This window comes from Prinia subflava, chromosome 5, assembly GCF_021018805.1.
Source record: "Prinia subflava isolate CZ2003 ecotype Zambia chromosome 5, Cam_Psub_1.2, whole genome shotgun sequence".
Lineage (NCBI taxonomy): Eukaryota > Metazoa > Chordata > Aves > Passeriformes > Cisticolidae > Prinia > Prinia subflava.
Genome location: NC_086251.1, coordinates 19,382,607 through 19,403,942, shown reverse-complemented (window position 1 = coordinate 19,403,942; position 21,336 = coordinate 19,382,607). Strand labels below are relative to the sequence as shown.

Below are 21,336 nucleotides of genomic sequence, written 5' to 3'. Positions count from 1 at the left end.
TAAACAAGCAGAACTGAAATTAGATACCTAAATCTCAAATAATGTATTGCTATGCACTGGAAAAAACTTAGGTCTAAAGAATGCCTAACCTGACCATGCTCTACCATGATACACCTCAAAATCCTGCAAGTATCTGCATTTGCAGTTCTTACATATTTTAACTGATTCCACCCTTCTATCAAAGGACCTTTTTAACAGGAAGGGACAAAATGAAAAATATCAAATTTTGTCTCCTAACCAAAGAACCCCACAAATATATATTTTTAATTAATCACTAAAATATTTTCCCAAACATAATGCCATATATTAGGTTTGACACATCTTTACATATCAGAAGAGTTCCTATATTCTCTGTCTAGCCATGAGTGCATTCAGCAGAGCACACAATACCTCTCCTCTAATATTCATTGCATTATGAAGTAGGGAAAAAGGTGAGTGGTCTAAAGGAACCAACTTAACCAGCTTAACTCAACTCATGAGTACATCATCAGTGTACCTGTCACAAGTCCTGAGACCTCTTTACATAAGTAGCCATCCTCTTTCAACCAAGAGAACAGACCTCCAAAGACATGAACTTAAAGGAATTCCAGCTCCTATCCTAGCCAAAATCCACTTGCCTAACGCCACAAAGTTAAGGAGTATCCTGTGTTACCTCCTCTACCATCATATCTTAATCTCTAATCTCAGGTTCTGTGGCGTAAAAGGCAGCAATGCTTCTCAAATGGAAGATGCAAGCCTCAGTCAGACATAACTTACTAATGTCTTACAGAAGAGCACTAAGATTATTATAGAAATAACCTTCTAAAAACCATCTCGATGGAATATTTTCTATTCCTACCTCTATCTTCTGGCATCCCAAGCCATGAAATCTTATAAAAAACGTGATCCACTCTACCATCAGCAAGAACCCCTATTCTCCCCTTTTCCCTTTACTACATCCATTTACTTACAGAGACACCTGCTTTTGTGAGGGGTGTTTTCTGTTGTGTGCTGAGTTTTGTTTAGTTTGGAGTTTTTTATCCTGAGCAAGACTGTTCTCATTTCCTCATCTTTCACGTAAGACTAATTGTAGTAACCCACTCTTAATTTCCTCAAACCTCATAAAACAAGTAGATTTACAATGCCCTTCCTTACTCTACCCCTACAGACAAGTACACTCAGAGACACATTGTTCCTGTCATCTTTTCTAGGAAAACTTGGAAGTAGAGCTAATCATCTGGTCATCAGCAGGGGAAAAATCCACCTTGAGACAAAGTGAAAGTGACCCAAACAATGGCAGGTCAACAGAGAGACACAGCTCTCTGCTAAAGACTCTGTTAAAAACAGAGTTATAATCCAGTTTTTTGTTCACAAGCACAGCATTCTCAACATTGGCACAACCACATGATTAGAAAAAGAAGAGAAGCTGTTGCTTTCTTCTGTTCGGGGAGGCTTCTATCAATGCACACAGACGGCACAGAAAGACGGGATTGATTGGCAGCTGCTTCACATCAGTAAATGTTTGTACTTATCAGCAAAACCACAGCCAAAAACACAGCCAGAAAGAAAACTCACAAGACTGTAGCCAAATTCAGTGTAATATTATACTCACTTGCCAATGTCATCTTGATCAGCAAACTTCTCATCGTTGAAGCCAAACTGGTCAATAAAATTGGACGTCATTTGTTGCATCTGATAATCAGAAAAGGCCTGGCAACCCCAGGACCAACGACAGTGATATAATGATTCTACTAATACTCTAAAATCTATTTGCCCATTTTGCTTCAAAGAAATAAAAAGTCTATCTAAACTATACATAAAAGGACAAGAAAAGGATTTGTCTTAACCTTTGGATTTTGGAAGGCAGCATCAACTACAACCCTACTTACACTTACTGACTTGAAAGCCAATCTAACAGCTCTCAATAAAAATTTAAATCTGTAGTTTAACCACATTAACCAGCACCTTTCCAAATGCACCCCAAAGAAACAGGAACAACACTATATAAAAGAAAAAGCTGTCTTTGCTCAAAATAACATGAAGTTAAAAATAGTAAAAACCAGAAAATTAAGCTATATGTAGATACTAAAGCACAGCTGCATATTTATTATGCAGGTATCACCAGCAAAATCAGTCTTGGGCACACACATCAGCAGCATCTCTTAAATATTAGGAGAACTAAACCATTGAACATTTTACATCTCAGTGCAGTGTCACTGACACAACTGTGCTGGTTTTTAAATAAAGATGACAGTGTCGACTGCCAGCAGATCAGTATATACACTAAGGTACATGTGGGCATCATCTATCCATAACAACAGCTTTTGTCTCTTATTTTCCAGGACTATTATTAAATTAGAAATTACTACACATCCTCTAGGGACTTTTAATAACATCATTTCCATGTGTCAAGTCAGCCAACGCTAAGATATTCTAGAAAATAAAGCTGTCATGTCAACTTTTGGTTTCTTGCCCAGGGGACACACTATGGTGGTAAAGTTGAACAATGTGAATATGGAAAGAAAACAAAAGAACGATCGAAAAACCCCAAGTTCAGATTAAGGCATTATGAAAACTGAAGGAAAAAGAAAATATATATAAAAGGAGGAGGTATACAGCAAGACAAACTTGAAAGAAGCAGCACTGGACCATCTGCATTTCTCCAGATTAACTACCTGGAACTGCTGGGATTGCCTAGGCACAGCAGGTCACTAAGGGGATGCATGAAAAGCACAGAGATATTAGAAGATCTTACTTTCTCACTAAAGCTGCTACAGATAGCACCCAACTTATCAAGTTTTTGTACAGGTGCACCTTACAGGTACAAAGCACTTAATCAAACAAAAATGCATCAGATTCTTTAAGACTGAGCCACCACCCACAATTCAAACTTAGACAAGTAATTACTTATTATAAAAACTATAGAAAATGTGTAAAATACCAAAGCCAGTATTAGACTAGGTAGTTACTACACAGCTGTTAGTGTGATCTGAAAGATTTTGGTTAGTAACCCAGACAAATAATACCATTTAAGGCATCTGATTCCATCTAAGTGATCTATTGGCAATCTTGTGCCACAAGGCTCTCACTCGTTCACTACCAGCAAAAGAATTCAAACAGATGCTTATGAGTCTGGTAAGACACAGTTGTGTGCATGCACACATGCCTAGGTTTTAATTTCAACTTTCTGGATTGATATTTGCTTGTGAGACAAAATAAAAGTTCAACTGCTTTTTAAAAAATGTCCTAATTTACTTTTACAGAAAGAGCAACTTAAGCTGTTAAAAGAATTCAACTCACCTGCTGCAAAGAAGAATCTTGTGAGAAGCCAGTTTCTTTAAAGTCTATTTCATCATCACTGGAAGAATGAATGTGGCAGGTAGTAACCTATACAAAGAAATTGGGTCATTAGCATAGTATAGTATTTGTTTCTTTCAGATAAAAGAAACTGTTTTAATGGTATGTCTTTCTAGTCTACTGAAAACTACAGTTTGGAGATAAGTTTTCAATTAAGTTTTACTGTTATTACATCAAGTACCTCCAAGCACATGATTATATATCTAAAGAGCCAATTACTGTCATTTTTATAAGCATAAAATTCTTCCTCTTTATATGATCTTTCTCTTGGTCTTGACTAAGAAGTAGTTTCTACCCAGATGAAAAACAACATTGATCTGCAAACTGTACACACTTCTTTGCATTCACAGGCTCAAGAAAAAATGCCTTATATACATCTTTTGGTCCTGTTCACAAGCTGCAGAGTTTCAGATGAATTTCCTACTGCTTCTATTGACACCTGTTAACATCATGCTCCAGTTAATATTTATGTTGAAATAGCAAATTCAGCAATTAATTATAGTCCAAATAACATAGGACTAGCACAAGTTAATAAAGCTACATGCAAAGTACTGCATTTCTGGAGAAGTCATGTAAAAGAAAATCCATTAATTGGTCTGTTGACATCAGAAACTGCCTCTGCTTATTAAAGTCTCCCAGTGATTACTTTTAGACTGTATTTTTAACATGATTACACAAACTTCCTCTACTTGAGCTAAGTGTTTTTCCAAAAGTGTAATTGCTACAGCTGCATGCATAAGAAGTGTGGCAGGTGCACAACAGTAAAGCAAAGTTACTTAAGCAAGGTCAGTTAACACAGGCAGTGAAACGCAGGTAGCAGTCTTCTGTTAAACTTGTACTGGGTTGTTTACATCCTGTAGATAAAGCAATCAACACCAGCTCCTGCACTTTTGTTTGTACTCTCAAGCAGAGCAGGAGTTTTCAAGGACACTACCTTGAAAAAGGTACCTTCTTTACCTTTTCTTTACCGTGAAGAGGTAAAGAAATCCTCCTCACAGATTGCCTGGGATTAGCTACACTAGGTAATGAGCCAGTTAGCTATTACAAGCTGATTGTCTGCATTATGCCTGCATAAATATTAATGATATGGCTTTAGTTAACGAATTACCAGCTCCACAGCAACTAGAGGGACTCCTTACAAGTACACTGGATTTTGGAAGACTGACTGTGCTGCTGACAAAAAGAAACTGTCCAAGTAAAGCAGCAGCAAATTTCATACCTTACCCATCACTACTTACCAGATCCACTGTATTCCTCTTGTTGGTTTCTCCTAAAGAGCTTGTGCAGAAGGTTTCCCATCGCTCTCTGACCTCCTCTGGAAGCTCTAACACATGGAACAAAAAAACCAAACCAATCAGAGACTACTAATTAGAAACAATGAAACATCACTTAATATTCAAATTTTTTTTTTCTGCTCTACCAAAAATACTGGTAGGAACACATACATCCTCTAAACCCATAAATGTAACCCCACCTAGCAAACAAGCCCAAATTAAGATGATCAGCCTCTCTTTGCATCTATTTCAGGGAGCTTTGACACTGTTTGAAATGACAATACTTAAGCATTTGTTTAAGGATGACTGCTTTAAATTGAATGCTTCAGAAGTAATCCAGTTATTTTCTTCTTTAATCCAACAGCTGCCCTCTAATTTAAGTTTGCTTAATTTCCTCAGCATTTGATAATGAAAGCCCTGAAGATAAAGTGAAGCCCATAAATGAATACCTTTGATGAGCTGCTGGACTAGTGTGCTGTTTGGCCCCTTATCTGTACTGTGCACAATGCAGTTTGCTATCCTTGTCAGGTGACCCATGTAGCCGTGCCTTCTTCCTCCTTCAGCCCTGCAAGAGACCAAGAGTTCAACTGCTGCACTCACAGCAACTCTGACACCATGTGCTGCTGTAAAACACTGCCAGAGTCAAGATGGTACACAGGACAATCAACTGGGGTTCTTAAGTTAGACCTGCATCCTAAAAAATACTTAAGAATTTAAGGTATCAACTGGTTTGACTTCACTGGGCTAGTTTAGGAGACTTAACAAGCACATAAAGTACCAAGAAGGGCATACAAGTGTTTGTACTGCTTGTGTGTGTGAGTAGAAAGCAAAATGCACAGCATTAGCAAAATAATGACAGAATTAGCAACTGATTTTGCAAAACCCCAAAACACCAAATATTCCCTCAGTTTTCAGCCCATGATCAAAAGAGAAAAGCATTCTTAAGTATGCCTTAGTATTTCAGGGCTTCTTAGCATTACATGTAGCATACCCATTTAAATTAGGGGCATTACTTTCCTGAAGTTGAGGAATAGAATTTACATGCTTACCTAAGCTAAAATTACAAAGCTATTTAAATATTTCACACAGAACTGCTCTGCAGAAACAGGAATTACCAGATGTTATAGCAGTGCTCTGAACACCTACTACTAGTTGGAACCATTCTAAACCAAACAGCGATCATGAGAGGTCCAGCTCGAACTGATTCTCTAACATTTGCTGCATCAATTTAAGGTGTTTTAAACGAAAACCAAGAAAGATCCCCACACACACAGCTAGACAAACCTCCCATGACTGAAATCTTTGTAAAGTGACAGCAGCTCATGAAGTACCTTACTTTATGCAGAGATCACATGACTTTATTTTCCATCCTCATCATCTAACACATGAGGTAACTGAAATTATGTCTACGAAAGATATGAGTAAACTACCCCACTGTTTACAGCTTGCTTAGGTAACAAGCACATTCAAAACAAGCACCATGTGATAACAGTAAAGGTTATAGTTTCTAATACAGGATATGACACACAGTGCTTCTATTTGACAAACAAGACTGACTTGTCATTGCCTAGCCAGAAAGTCTGGAATACAACTCTCTCTTTTGTTAGCAAAATCTCATTAATCCCAGCGAACCAAACAACTTTTACTATGTCAGATTTTTACCAGCAGAAAGCAGTCACCCTTAAGCTTCTAGAGCTGCTTGAAATAACATTAAGTGATAGAACCCAAAAGGACTAAAAAAATACCAATTTCCTGAAACAGCTAAGCTAAAAGTACACTTAAAGATTTATCTTTTACAGTTGGAGCCACACCTGTACACAACTGGATAAAGGAGTGAATTCATTACAAGTCTGTTTCCAGATAAAAGCACTACCTAAGGTTTGAAACACTATTTTCTTCATTAGTATTTCCAGAAATGAGATTAAATAATTAATTAAATCATTCATATGGTAAGCACTGGATCATAAACAGTCTTATCCAAGTAAAATTTAGGTTTTAGGTTGGAATTACAGAGAAAACTTTTCATACTTCTCTCCTATGAGAATCTAATTGCCAATAAAGTTGGCAATTCTCTATAACCAGAGGAGAATTGATATAAAATGGAAGACATTCAGAAGAGCATGTTTTCTACAGTTAAATTTAGCATATTCCTTTTTTTGTTACCCCCCTTCTTCACCATCCTTATTTCCAGGTCAGTTACATTAGCCATGTATTTACTATCTGATTCACTTAAGACAGGAACAGGAACGTTTTGGGGAGTGGAACTGTCTCAACATTCCATCAAACTTGGCCAGCTAGTAAATTCAATGTTTTGACAGGTCAGAAGTAACATTTACTGTATCTCCAGAGTTAAAGTTATGTGGCCTTCATGAGAACATTTTACCACCTCAGGTGAGGATTGAGGATTTTTTCTCCTGCTACAGAAACAGTTTCAGACAATGTTAGCTACTTGAAGCTCACACCCTTTCAAATAGAATTTCAGAAGGTATTCTGTTGCTGAGGAACTGGCTTTTACTATTTGGGAGTCTGATGCTCCCCAGTATGTGATATGCTTTGATGTGTTCACAATTCTCAACCGCTTACTGAGGAAAAGTATCTCCCATCCCCTCAAAACTTACAGTATGCTTCTGTACTCAAACTTTAAAGATCACAATAATCTTACACGTGTACCTTGCCATGGCAAGATATCTATCTTATACATGGCAAGAATGACAACTCTTGTGCTCTCAAATGGTTACAGGAAAAAGAATTAGAATGCTACCAAAAAGTACAAGAGAAAGCTTTAACCCAAATATTAACATACAAGTGATTTTAGAACTGGCTAGATCACTTCTTAATTGGTTACACATTCATTTCACAACTCAAGTCTTATTTAGACAATTGCAGGGAATGAAGAAACTAATTACTCACTGTTTCTTCTCATTCATCTCCCACGCTTCAAGTATTCTTTCTATTAATCGGCACTTAAGGAAGAGCTGTCAAAAAAGCAATATATGCTTAGCAGCAGTAAAATGGAACACTATTTATGCATTTTACAGTTGATACTGAAGTCTGCAAGACTATTGATTTCACATTCAGGACACATACTTTCATTAAAGAGTGGAAAGTCCAGCAGTAAGAACACAACCTGAAACCTAAAAGCTAAACCTGTATTAATTCTACTCCTCTTTCCAAGTGCTGAGTTGTTGTAGTAGCAGAAAGCTTCTGAAATAGCAATTTTAACCCTTAAAAATGGGAGGAACTTCAGGGAAAACAAATACTTGCAGCTTCTCACCATGCTCACTTTGGAGCAAAACAAAAAAAAGATCTACTTTATAGCAGTTTCAGGGTTAACATCCTGAACTAGCATTTTAAGTAAAACCAGAAACACATTCTTTTCCGTTCTATACATTAAGTAGAATTGGGGTGTATTTTATATAAAATTAACCGCATGGAAACAGGAAAATTCAAGAGACTCACAAAACACAACTTACATGTTTCAATAACAGATTGTCCCCACTGGACTCCTGATCTGTAATTGTGCCATTTTCTGTGTTTTCAAGAGGACTTGCAAGAATCAATGCAATACAGATTTCTACTTGAGTATGCAAAAAGTTATTCCACGTATACTTAAAAAACATGTCCTGAAAAACAAATTCACCAAGGTTTACACAAATCAAGATCTTTTCATTAAACATAACCAATAGGCTTGCCCACCTAATCATTTGAATGACTACACTGGAAGAAATCTTTTAAGTTTTACACTAAGTATTATTCACAGGTATTATTCACAAGAGAAAATTTGTGACCCACAAAACCAGTAACTTTTGTGGTTGCCATTATCTGAACACAAGGAATACTATACTGGATTAGCACAAGAATGCAACTAATTGGATTTATTGCAGGAGTCATCAGTAATGCCATTTCAGACTATGAAGACAGGGAGAAATAACACTCCTCACTTACATTCCTTCTGCCAGCTGCAGCACAGAACGTCCTAAAGTCAGAAGTGTTACTTTTGACCTTAGAAGTCCTTGACTTTGAGTTCAGTTAACCTTCTTAGTATCTATAATAATACCCTTTTATACATGTGCTCCTCAATTCAGTGAGATTCTTTATAAAATTTTATCTACCTGTTTCAAACCCATCATCCACTACCCTCAGATAATCTAGAAGCAGTTTAAGATTATTAACTAAGCAAAAGCAATACTGAGGTTGAGATACAATAAACAGCATCCATTTAGTCAAGTTCCTGCTTCTCCCCATTTTTCTCTTAAACACAAGGAAGACTTTTGTGGACCCTAATTATTTTAGGCTACTCATTGTAAAATTCAAATTATTCCTGTCACTGGTAAAATGAAATGAGTTCTGGAAATACATGCAGTGATTGGAACAGTATTGAGCAATGTTAGGCTAACTCAAAGTGCAGCTGAAGGTCTGCAATCTATCTTCAGTCCTGCTAAACTAATGACATTCTCCCATAAGAATGTCACAACTAATGACATTCTCCCATTTTCCTAAGTCAAGTCTGCCCAGTAAAATGTGTGTTGTTTCAGCCAACAGCTTGAAGCACTGAGATTTCTATGGGTACAATTACTCTTTTCCTTATGTTCAAATCTGCAATAGAAAAGCATGTTCAAACCTCACTCAACTTTGTTTACAAAAGAATCTATTTACAGGAACATGCAAGTTTTCATAGTGTGTATGTTCCCTTAGACAATGGATCTAGGAAAAATTTCAGCTGCAGTCAAGTCAGCTATTTGAATAAAAGCTAGTACCTGTCTGCAAACCCAACTGTGAAAAAAATTTGAGACGAAAACATTTCAATCACACTGCATTAATCAGTCACAGGGAAAAGGGGTTTTGAACTAAAATCAGGGAAGAGAAGGTATTTACATTTCAAGCTTGCAACAACCAACCTAGAAGTTTACACACTGTTATTCGATAACTAACTTAAATTCTACATGACTTGCTAGTTATTTTTAATCAATCAACATTTGGATTTCTTGGGTGAACCTGAACACAAAGAATACATCTGCTATAGTGGAAGTATGAGGCAGGAAGTACCCAAAGTACGTGTTCATGTTAGCAAAGAGCAATGAGTTAGGTAACTGAGTTTGTTGTACACCATCTTCCTCTGAGGTTTGAAAGAGTACAAGCTACCAAGAGTAACTGTTCCTTTACAGGACACTGCTGAGATACCATTTTGTAGGCCATATATTGAGTGAGAAAAGAGGGCTTTGAGGGAACAACTTAGGGAAAAAATGAAAAGAGCAATGAAGCCTTGAACATGGCTGAAAACTCAAGAACCTCCAGTTGAAAATAAGCTTATTAAGAAAACCACTTCATGTATTTATGAAGGTGTAGCAAGTAAGAACCATTCAAGTGGTCAGAGGAAAATGCTGACCTCAGATAAATTGATTAACAGTAAAATCCAATATTAAGAGTTCTTAAACCAAGACATCACAATACAAAGATGCTGAAAAGTCAGGCTGGAAAATAAGTAAGACTGCAAAATTATCTGCAATCAGAAAAAGCAGACAAGATCTTAATAGCAATCCATAAAAATAAAGAAGACAGCATAAAGTTCTTACCAGTATTACTCCTATGCTGTTAAGTTCTATAAGTTCCCGATTCACACTGCTTGTATTTGTCTGTAAAAGGCTAGATATTAATCTAATCACATTTAAACGTGTGTTTCCTACAGGTGGATCCAGTACACCCCAGGTTGTCTTCATGACACTTTTCTGAAAAAGAAGGTTTAACACATAAACCCCTTAAAAATATTTCTCAAAAATCAGCTTATCATTACTACATACAATGACTGAGTAGTGTTTAAAACTAGATACATTTAGTCCTCGAGCAACTGCTTTACCTTCATCCTGAAAAAAACCCTTATTTTTAATTCCAAATACTGTAGCTTATTTTAATTCCACAGACAGGAAGCACTAAAACCAGTCACATGAAAGCAACAACTTGCTAAAAAAATGTTTAAACAACTTGTTAAAAAAATTGCTAAAAGACAGGATGTCAAAGTAGATAAAGTCTACTCAACCTTGACAGGAATGGGGAGATAGTTTCTCAGAAATAATTCTCACTCATTAATCCAGCTATATTCTACATTACTACAATATACACAGAACAGCTAGGTGAACAGTCTAAATACACTGTAATGCTTCAGCAACCATAACTTAATATATTTAAAAACCATTTCACATTCACTTCTCTGTTAAAATCTGCAGCAACCAGATCAGGGTGAGATGCTCCAGCTGAAATTCTGCCAGTGAAAATATTGAATATGAAAGACAAATGGATCACAGGTAAATGCCTTATTTATACAATTTTTTTATTTTTAGCAAGAGCATGACATCGGTAAGTTGCTTAAATCACTTAAAAAGTCCAAGGAATTAACATGCCTAGAGTGCAGGGATGTGGCATGGAGCTAATCTATACTTGGGTCCTGGGAAAGTCAAGAGAATTGCCCACGCCTAACATTGGCCATTTTGAAGTTCCAAACAACTGCAGCATCTATAAGTCTGTGTTTCCTACCCAGACTGGATTTCCAAGCAGAAAATAGGACCTTCCTTGAGAATATATAACAAATCTCTTTTCGTTGCTTTTAGAAAAAAGTGCTCCAAGGTTACTTTGCTAATTACACAAAGTTTATGCTGGAAAAGCACAAAACATTGCTGTTCATTATTACTGTTTGCCTGAGCCAAAGCTCACAACAGGTTACGAAGTAGCCTGGGTGCTTGCCTGAAAGTTGTCAGACTGGGTTTTGTTTGTTATAATCTGCCTAAAACAGACACATGGTGAGTTTTGCTTCAATTAATTTGTTAACACAAGATTTCACTTACTTTTGGAGGCTCAAGTAGGAGCTCATGGAAGGATGAAAGTCGTGCTTTTATGGCTTCTAAAACACTTTTGTTGACAGAATGTGTGGAATTGCTCATGCCTGGAGGACAGATCTCTATATGGCCTTCAAATCTAAAATGCACATAAGCAAAATTTGATAATTAGTACCAAAACTAGTTGGAAAACATCTGAGGTATGTAACATTTCGAAAGGGTGTGAAAATAACAAAGAGGCAAAAAATGCAAAAAAACAGGGTTAGGCACACAAAAAAAATTAGGTGTGACATCGTAAGGGTTGAACAAGAGATTTTCCCAAACACCAGCCCTAGTATTTCTAGGATTATTGTGCTTGAAACTGCCAAAATAGTTTTGAGATTAAAAACTGCATTTTAATTTGCTCTATTGATGCAGATAAAGAGCTTCATTTCTCTCTCTAAAACAACATAAGCTGAATATACCAGAGAGATCTGTACAGCAGTTTCTCCACATGACGCTGCAATAACATTACAAATAACTTTTTAAAAGGTCAATATTCAACCACTGCACTATAATGTATTTACTCCCTGTATCCAGAAACAAACTGATGAGATGTAGTTAGTCTGATCTGACTACTGGTACTCACACTAGCTTCTAGAAAAAGCTGCAGAAAGACCAGTCATTTGCTGAAAGCGTAGTAATGCCAACCACAATCACTGGATTTGCATTTTTACTCCTTCAGCTACAACAGGTCACAGAAATGGTTTGGTCACAAGCACAAGGAAGGCATTTGCTACTGCAGGCATAAACCAAGTGAAATAATAAGACTTACGTCTGTCGTCTTGTCTCAAGTAAGGTCAATAGGATTTGGATTGCACTGACTATTGCAGACTCATTTTTTTCTTTATGAAAAATATTAGACAGAAGCTGCTCTATGATTTCTTGTCTGAAAAGAAAAGCATTGGCAACAGATGAAACCACTTCAGGATATATCTGTTAGGAGAAGTAACTACCATTTGCCCACATAAGAAAAGGGAGAAGGGAATACAGAAGAATCTTTTCTGGCAGAAACATTGATTAACTTAAAACAAGTAACAGAACAAAGCTGAAGTCTCCTGTACTTAGTCTGCACAGTATCAAGCTGACCTCCACATATAAGATACCATTCAATTGGGCAGCATAGGAAATAATTTAATGAGACAAATCCTCTCTCACTTTCCACGCTAGAAAATCCTCCAGGTTCTGCTTACTTGCAGAGTTATTTTTCATACACAGACAAAAGATGGGCAGTCAAGAAAATTCACCTGAAAAGAGTTTGCCATTTCTGAAGGTTTTCAAGGTCTAAAGTTAAAAATTAGTTTCTTAAGAAGTGAGAATAAAATTAAAAATTCAAGCCAACTTACTTCTCTAAACTTGCAAGCAGTGGATCTGGTTCTGAACTGTTCTGTACTTGTAGCATCTGGTCTCTGCTTAGACGAATAATTTCACAGAGTGACTGTGATGCATTTGAATGCCTCTGAAACAGAAAAACAGCACTTTTTGCTACAAGAACAATAACATGCTGGACTCTAATTCTTCAGTTAGAAAAGGTGAAAGCTTCAACATGGAGAAGAGCTCTCCTACCTAAAAAACATTCAGGTAGAAGCTTTATGCCGTAACTAACCCTTAACAAAAAAAACCACTTTGAAGCATAAAGCAAGAATCTATTTCTAACATTAAGGTGGCAAAACACGAGAGCTGAATCTTTCAACAGCTCCAGGAATGCCTAAGGCTTCAATATGGATCTCAAAAAGGGGGCAGGGAGGTGAACAGAACCACATAACCTTCCTCAAATAATCATGCCTAATACTGAAATCAGCTTACTGAAAAAAACAAGCAGAAAACAGTAAAACTAAAAGCTCTAACACCAAGTTGTGCAGCTGAACAGGTAGAGCCAGGAGAGTGCCAGTGATGCCTTAAGTTTTAGCTTTTATATTTTTCAGACCCTGTCCTGCATTAGTGTGCAACTCTGAACTGCATATAGAATGTTAGTAAGCTCTCTTCACAGTTTGGTCAGACAGAACAATCCTTCCAGGCCTGAGAACCAAAGTCACCATCACAGCCTTAGGCCCAAAAAGTACAAACAAAAGTGAACTGGGGGGAGAAGCAAACCAAGGAAACGTGACTTCATTACCTGAAGCTATAATAGGACAATTAACCTCTGATATGCAAATAGACCAAACTTATATCTGTCTGAGGAAACTTGTGACCACTGTCCATCGTGGGTGCAGCCTCTGCGAGGCTCCTGCTCTGCCCAAGGTCTGTCTGTTCAAAGCCTTGAAAAAACACCCACAACACCCACTTCATTCTCTAACTCTGTCTAGCCTCTGTTCTAGGTAGCCAGTGCAAGGCATCATCATCAGACCCATACTTACATCTTCATCTTGAGAAGGGTGTACGATTTCCACAAGCCGCTGGATAATTCTCTCCTCATTCAGCCACTGTAAAAATGTTTGTGGATGTTAATTAAAATTTTTCCCAAGTGAATGAATTAAATGAACTCACAAAATTGAAAGCAGACTTTAAATAATTGCCACATCTCATAATGTCAATACTTCTAAATAAGGATTAACAGTACTTCAGAGGGAAAAAAAAAGGAAAATCAGCATTTCTAAGCCACAGTAAAAAAGAAAATCTTAGGTTAATTTCAACAAACTTTGATGCCGAAAATGTGTTTGCTAAGGTCCAAATCAACTTTAAAATTGCATCTGTCAGGTATAAGTTGGATATTTAAAGACCTCAAAAGAGACCAGCCACTCAGGTTCTAAGTTATCCCCAGCAGTACTGAGGTTTCACTGGAAAAGTATTGGCAGCTCAGAAAAACAAACCACCAAACCCATAAAAACACAAACAACCAAAACCCCACACATCTATTTTCAGCATATTCAAGAAATAAACTTAGTAAAGGCAGCAGAAGTTAAGCCAGCTTAGAGTTCACACGTCACACGAAAGTTCTGTGACATTTTACTCACATTTAGCACTTCTTGCCGGGGCTGTGGAGGTTCTATACAAGTCAGTAGCCTGAGCAACAAGTCCATGATAGCAGAGGTCCCTATGTGCTTAATAATGAGGTCTACAAAATCATGCTTCCTCTTTAAAAAATCCACAATCTGGAAATGAAAGAGTAAGATTCTATTTACTTTATGTATTTTACATGATAAATTATAGCAATCACTTTTAATTTTACTCTCCTACCAAACTGAAAAAATAGATGAGAACTTGTTAAACACTTCTGCCACTTAAAGCCTGCAGTGTAAGACAAGATAAAAGCCAGGCAAAGAAGAGCAAAAGTGTGTCCCGGGATTCCTTTCAAACCCAACCTGCTGACTGCTTTTCTTTTTGATATGAATCAGCCTCATCTCTGCTTAGTGGGCAAAGCTCAACACAGCAAAACTCTTAATACAAACAGTGTATCAGATTTGAGAGTCAAGTCCTTGCAGCTGTTTGCAGTATTGGACCATATGCACTGAGTACAAAAGCATTTCTGAGCCAGGACACCAAATGTTTCTCACCTTGTTCTAAATAATTCCTCACACCAAGTCAGAATCACTATCAGTGACTCACAAATGTAATTTACATTTGCTTTTAACAGCAATACATGCAAACGTGATCACATAAAACACTGAGCTAAGCTAAGTCAAAAGGTAGGCACTCACACACTGATAGCATAAATAGCTCAGGCAAATCTGAATCAAATACATCCTACTCATCCAAGTGTCTTTTTAAATTGTGTGCATAATGAAAAGGTGTCTTCAGCTGGGATGGAACCTGAACGCTCTCTTTTGACTCTGCTACTATCCCCTAATTGTGTAGTCTTAACGCAGAATTACTGAGTACTATAGCTTTATCTGAGCACTTGTTCAATTGGTAAGTTTGCAAATAGTTACCTGTTCTGGTTTTCTGCTGATAAGAATACTTAACACCTTGCTGAAGAAACTGGCCAGTAGAGGGTTTAGAGGAGATTCATTTAAGAGGAAGCTGTACAGTTTCAGGAGTAAGGATTCTTCTTCTCCCAACCTGTCGTTGATCTGTGAGACATCTGATGTAAGCAGCTCACATGATATGTTTGGGTATCTGAGGGAAAGAAAAAATTATCCGCCACTCATACTTTGGAGTTCTCATACTTCCAGCTCTGAATTCAGAACCTGGTAATGCATCTGACTGAATTTTCAAGCAGGGTTGGTCTAGACTAAAGTAGCAAACTAATACAAAGTAATAAAACCACACATTCAGCCTATAAGCTCTGTTTCCATTTAGTAAGGGCACTACTTCAATCTCCAGTAGCAACAGAATATCAGTAGGGAAGTTGAGAAAGGAAACAGCAAGCTTTCATGTCAAGACCTATTGTTAAATCCATCTCTTCAAGTACTGACTCCTTATTTGCTTCAACTTCCAACTCTACTAGAAACATTTGCAGGAGGCTTGGTTTACAAGAAATGGAGAAGTTCTGCAACTAAGAGTGTAGCTTATTTCACATTATTATAACACACAATTTCAAGAAAAAAGCAGCTTTCTGTACAGACAACAATAAAGCAGAAGTGGTTTTCTACAAACCACTAGGTGGATTTTGAGTTTGAACCTTCTCAGCAAGCCAATAGTCATGGCCATACTCTGGAAAGGAAAACCCTTTTGTTTAGACCCAGCATTTCAACCCTAAGGACATTCTTCCAAGAAGTACCACAAATCTTCTAAAAGGCATCCTCAGAACATCTTACAAGTCAACAAAACAAAGCTACCCATTCAGTTATACTACCCAAAAAGGGTTTCTCATTCAACTATTTTCTTAATCACAACTACAGGATTCCTAATGTGAGTTCTGGTTGGACCTTTTTTTGGCAACTCCTTTGGACATGAACTGGTTTTGGAAGCATTTGTGGAAAAGAAGCTTCCATGTGAAAACTATGCATATATTAGAGTTATTTACTTAAAAGTTCCATGAAGCCTCTTGAAAACATACTTAATCAAAAACACGCAAATATTGTATTATAGCACACAGGGGTTCACACTATCAAATTAACTAAATTTATTCAGTCCTCTTTCCACCTTCCCAATCTCCCCCAACCCCAGAAGTTTTCCTACTTATATCGAATTTTTTCATCCATGTCTTGAGATGGCTCTTCAATAATAAATGAAACTAAGTCTTCCAAACATTCTGACTTCAGCAGAAACTCTATAAGTTTGCGATTCTGAGCCTTGCACTCCTGTAGAACATCCTCTTCATCCATCAATTCCTTCAGTGTTACATCTTCTCTCTCTAGAAGTGTATCTATGTGCGATGATGAATGGAGATCAAATTTCCAAAACATGCTGGTCTGTGTAAGAAGAAATGCAATATATTAGCAGTAGCCATTATTCTAACATCGAAAGGCAGGAGTTAGGCAGTTTTACTCACATGAAAGGAACATGCTGATTTGCATTAAAGAAAAAGGTATGAAATTTGCTTTTCCCATTCCTTGTTTTTAATCTATGCATTAAGTCAGAGATTTAGAAGGATTTGCTCAGCAATTAATCAAGCTGGGCGAAGACGAAATGGACAGAGAATAACTGCACTGAAATACCACCCCCAGCAGTGCAGAAAACATCTAAAAAGGTAGAGGAAATAAGAGAATTTTAGCTTGCAGGAAGCACATTTCAGAGTGCAGGAGCTAATTTCAACACTACGCTAATTGTCCCTACCTCCACAAACTTGACAGAGGAATATCAAAGGCCAAGATGTGTTACACACACACGTCAAGGGCAGTGGTCCCAACCACTGGAATACTCTAAAAGGCTGTAAGAATTAACAACCTCACCTTTTCCTACAAAATGGTTTGGCACCTCTATATTAATTCTGTTTCTCAAAGATATGTTTTAAACAGTTGCTACTGAGACTACTGTGCTATCAGAAAAGAGTATTTCAGTCTACAATATACCAAATAAATTCTTCCTTTCATCTCTTGTTAAGCTCCATACAAACACTTCATTTCCCTCCAGCCCTGAAAACAGGGGGTTTATATGACATTTGACCTGTGACATGGAATTAACTGAGCTTATATGAATGCAGATTTTAAGTGGACTGAAAAGAGATGCTAGACATATCAGAACACAGTAAGAAAAACTTTCCTTTCCTTACAATTGAAAGCAGTTTTGAGCAGCACTCTTAAAGAAAGAAATATTCCTTTTACTCCTTTAGTAAATATTTTCCAAATGTGAAAGTTTAATTCAATGTATTAGTTACTATTGTGCATTAGCAATTTCAGCTGTGAGACGTAGTTAAGGCAGGGAATTTCAGTGAATAGTATTATTTTAGCAAGGACACTTCTGTAAACTGCAGGCAATATACAGGAGCAAGCTTAAAGGCAATAATCCAACTTATGCTGTTGTCATACACTCAAAACACCCCATAAAATTAGAATAGAAATATCTAATTCTTTTGCAACTAAGAGGCAGCATTTAAGCACTTAATTTTGGTTCAGCATGCACACTACAGCTACTTAGAACAGCTTTGTGTCAAATTAAGTACTTGAGCAGTCTGCAAACAGAAACAACCTCAAGGAGCTAGCAAAACCTTTGTGTGCACAATCTTTTGATTAGCAAGACTTTCAGTATTCAGCCTAAATAACTTAAAGCTTGGTATATTCACTATAGCGACATTTCAATTGCTTTGAGGGTTTTAATTGTTGCTTTAACCACTACATACTGACCACCTTACTCTGCTTAACCTTTTTTCAGAAGTTATAACATTCATAACTGGCCCTAGATTACATAGCTTTCTTTTTATAAACACATGGGGTTCAAACAAAATCAGTCAGGCAATGTACAGATTTATTCAACTGCTGTGTTGGTACGTACTGGTAATCTAACATCTCATGCAATATTAAATGATTAGGAAGCAGAAAAAAATTATTTTGTACTAGAAGTATTAGTAAACTTTCAGCAGGGTTTAACACACCTGCTCTTACTAGTTAGCTTAAATCAACTTATACAGTTATGAAAAACACTAGCTTGTGGGTAATCCAAGCTACATACACACTTACTGTAAGGAAGTGGAACCAGTGCATTATTAAAGCCAGAGGATATTTTTTGATTGGGATTTTTAAACCTCAAGAAAGTAGATTAAATCCCTCCCATTGGCCCAATTAGTGAAAGCACCATCCTCATAACTACCTACTATCAATGCTAATTCCAGATGTAAATACCTCTGTAGTGATTAAAGCTCATTGAGTAGCTTCAATGTATTTCTCAGTCAGTTATTTCAAGAGAAATTCAGCAATGAAAAAGAGCAATAACAAAAAAAGAGGCATACTACTGCAAACATGTTACTGCGTTATTTCACAAACTGTCTCCCAGGCAAGCTCTTTTAGGGGCTGCTCCCTCAACATGTCAGGTGCCGGCCACAGATTATTCCATCACTTCTCAACAGGAGCCCAGGTCCTTTGAAATAAGGAAAAATAAACAACATAAACTGTGCCAAAGGGAAAGTCCAGGAACCCTGAAGAGAAGAGAATTTTCTTAGGCATTATTACTGACAGAAATCTGAAATCAGCCTAGCATAGTTTTGATTGGAAGTTTCAAAAAGAAAACATGTTACTGCTATTTTTCTCAGTGCCTACTGTTCTACCTTCCCTCCCAAAAATCTAATAATTCTGAAATTCTGAATCATCATCGTGCTTTATCAAATTTCAGTCCCATTAACAGAGTTGGCATTAGGCCTTCTGTCCGAAACTCACAGGTGTGCTCCTTCCAAAACTTCACTACCTGCAAATTTACAAAAAACTCAATAGGTCAAATGGGTTGTATTAGTCCCAAAGTCAGAATCAGAGCAGAAAAAGACAATTGGATTCAATGCAAGATACAAAAGACTTTCAAATATAAGACATGCTCAAGATTAGAAACTACAAGCAAAATAATCCAAGACGATGTTAAAAACTCTCACATGTCGAAAGACCAAATGTGTTAAAGATGGTAAAGATGCTGCATGTATTTGACTGTGTTTTGTAAAATGTTAGCTTTCTATAATCTCTGAAAGTTCCCAGTAAGCAAGACTGACATCCAGTTCATTAAACGGTACTTATGAAAGTTTACATCAACTTGCTAATGCACAACTTATGCAAATTCAAGATCCTGAGTAACATCTAATATCCAGAAAAATACTGCTTTGTTTTTTCTTAATTAATATTGTTAACAGATTCTTCTCTGAATGAATGCTGAATAGCACTCCATGTAATAAACACTTGACTTAAATCTGAAAAGAAAAAAGCAGTTCAACAAAGCAAAGAAAACCTGCTGTGAACTGCTGGCATGCAGGTAACTGAAATTCTCACTTTTACTATGTGCTAAATGGAAGAAATAAAGCTTAGAAACAATTGTTTCAGACCAAGACGGAGAATTAAATCTTCTGCCTGTTACAGGGAATGAAATGCACACGAGTATTTTTAACAGTAACTAACCAGTGGTTATTTCTGCAGGTCAAGTGCTTATGGTGGCATTTCTATCAAAAACAGTTGGTAACAGTTGTATCACAAAGTCTCTCTGTAGCTTCAAATGATGGTAGCTGTCACACACCTTTCCTGAATAGACACATTCCCGTTTCCAAGCTACTGGACTAAAATGTGACCTCCAGTCAGAAAGGCATATGGTTTAATTTTGGACACCATCTCCTATACTGAACCTTTTAGAAAACAGACTAACAAGTCTTTCAGGTATCCAGAAGTCTTTTCAGTAAATAAAAAAACTAAAGTAAGCTCTTGCTTTGAGTTCAACTTTTAACCATCATACAAACAAACATGAGAAGGGTGTTTTACACTGAGTTCTTTCCAACTCGGTACCTCAGATTTCCACATAAAAGTTGAGTATTGGCAGCTCCAAGCAGAAATGGGCATCTAGACCAGCATAGAAGGAAAACTAGAAGGATTTCAGTAGCCAGCTGAAGCTTCTTTACCTGACATAGATGTTAAAGGCATATACATAAAGCTTCAGGTAGGAACTTCACAGATTTTACTGCAATGCCCAGTTTCCTTTTTCAGGCAAGAGAAACTTTAAGTGTATCAGTGTCAAGCTGAAGATTCTGTAGTATGCGAAATTGTGAGAAATGCTACATACAGAGCTGTAACAATCACTGCATTATAAAAACCTCAAACTCAGAATCTGTCACTTTTCTTTGTGCACTATTGTATTTTCTTACTATAGGGTTCAAGTACACAGATGGAAAAGAAAACTGGTTACTTTTGCACCAACAAACATTTGCACAATTGAAGCATCTTAAGTGATATAGCCTACTTCAGCAAAACAGGATTTATAACTCCTGTGCAGCAACTAGCAAAAGCCAACCTAATTGTTGGATACAAGGAGAGCAACGACCAAAGGAGTCCTTGATTTTAAGGTGGTCTTGCACTTCTTAGTGATAAAAGCATTTCCAATGCAAAGAATCCCCTGCCCCCTAAAAACCAAGTGGGTAGGCAAGTTTAAAGAAGGACAAAGTAATGATAAAGATAATTTATTAAAGTTTTATCATGAAAAATTTTGGTAGATTATCTTCTAAGGCCTTTAAACACATGAAGAGATTTATTTCAAATGCCAAGCACATCCTTCCGCCAGCTTCACATAACCTCACCTAGTTACTATCTAGGTATGTTTAGTTAGATTCCAGTTCGGGGCAGAGGATCCCCTCTCTCCAAACAATGGACAGCAATAAGACACTGTCCTAGCATTTTTAAAGTGCTGATTTTAACACTGAAAGTGGACTGTCTGTTCAAAACAAAACTAAACATGAATGCACGTCTGAAAAACATTCAGCGCTGAAGAGAACTACCAGTGAACAAAAATGACAGAAGACACTCTAGTTGTGACTTTTTAAACTGCCTGTTGTACTCAGCAGAGCACCACCCACTGAAAACTTG

The 21,336-nt window shown here is 37.0% G+C and overlaps 1 protein-coding gene across 6 annotated transcripts in view; it reads right to left on the bottom strand.

Moving 5' to 3' along the window:
- Nucleotides 1-21,336, bottom strand: part of PPP6R3 (protein phosphatase 6 regulatory subunit 3) — a 50,956-nt gene that overhangs the window by 12,571 nt on the left and 17,049 nt on the right. For 3 of the 6 annotated variants that reach the window (XM_063398292.1, XM_063398297.1, XM_063398291.1), the window contains 15 exons: nt 18,744-18,871; nt 16,538-16,770; nt 15,346-15,532; nt 14,431-14,568; nt 13,834-13,899; nt 12,823-12,935; nt 12,252-12,365; nt 11,447-11,576; nt 10,184-10,336; nt 8,084-8,233; nt 7,521-7,585; nt 5,060-5,175; nt 4,575-4,660; nt 3,280-3,366; nt 1,592-1,689 (listed from right to left, as the gene is read on the bottom strand). In XM_063398292.1, coding sequence (XP_063254362.1) covers nt 1,592-1,689; nt 3,280-3,366; nt 4,575-4,660; nt 5,060-5,175; nt 7,521-7,585; nt 8,084-8,233; nt 10,184-10,336; nt 11,447-11,576; nt 12,252-12,365; nt 12,823-12,935; nt 13,834-13,899; nt 14,431-14,568; nt 15,346-15,532; nt 16,538-16,770; nt 18,744-18,755 — 1,748 coding nt within the window. In that variant the 5' untranslated portion in view covers nt 18,756-18,871. The remainder of the gene's footprint in view (nt 1-1,591; nt 1,690-3,279; nt 3,367-4,574; nt 4,661-5,059; nt 5,176-7,520; nt 7,586-8,083; nt 8,234-10,183; nt 10,337-11,446; nt 11,577-12,251; nt 12,366-12,822; nt 12,936-13,833; nt 13,900-14,430; nt 14,569-15,345; nt 15,533-16,537; nt 16,771-18,743; nt 18,872-21,336) is intronic. The other 3 variants (XM_063398294.1, XM_063398293.1, XM_063398296.1) reach the window with 2 other exon arrangements.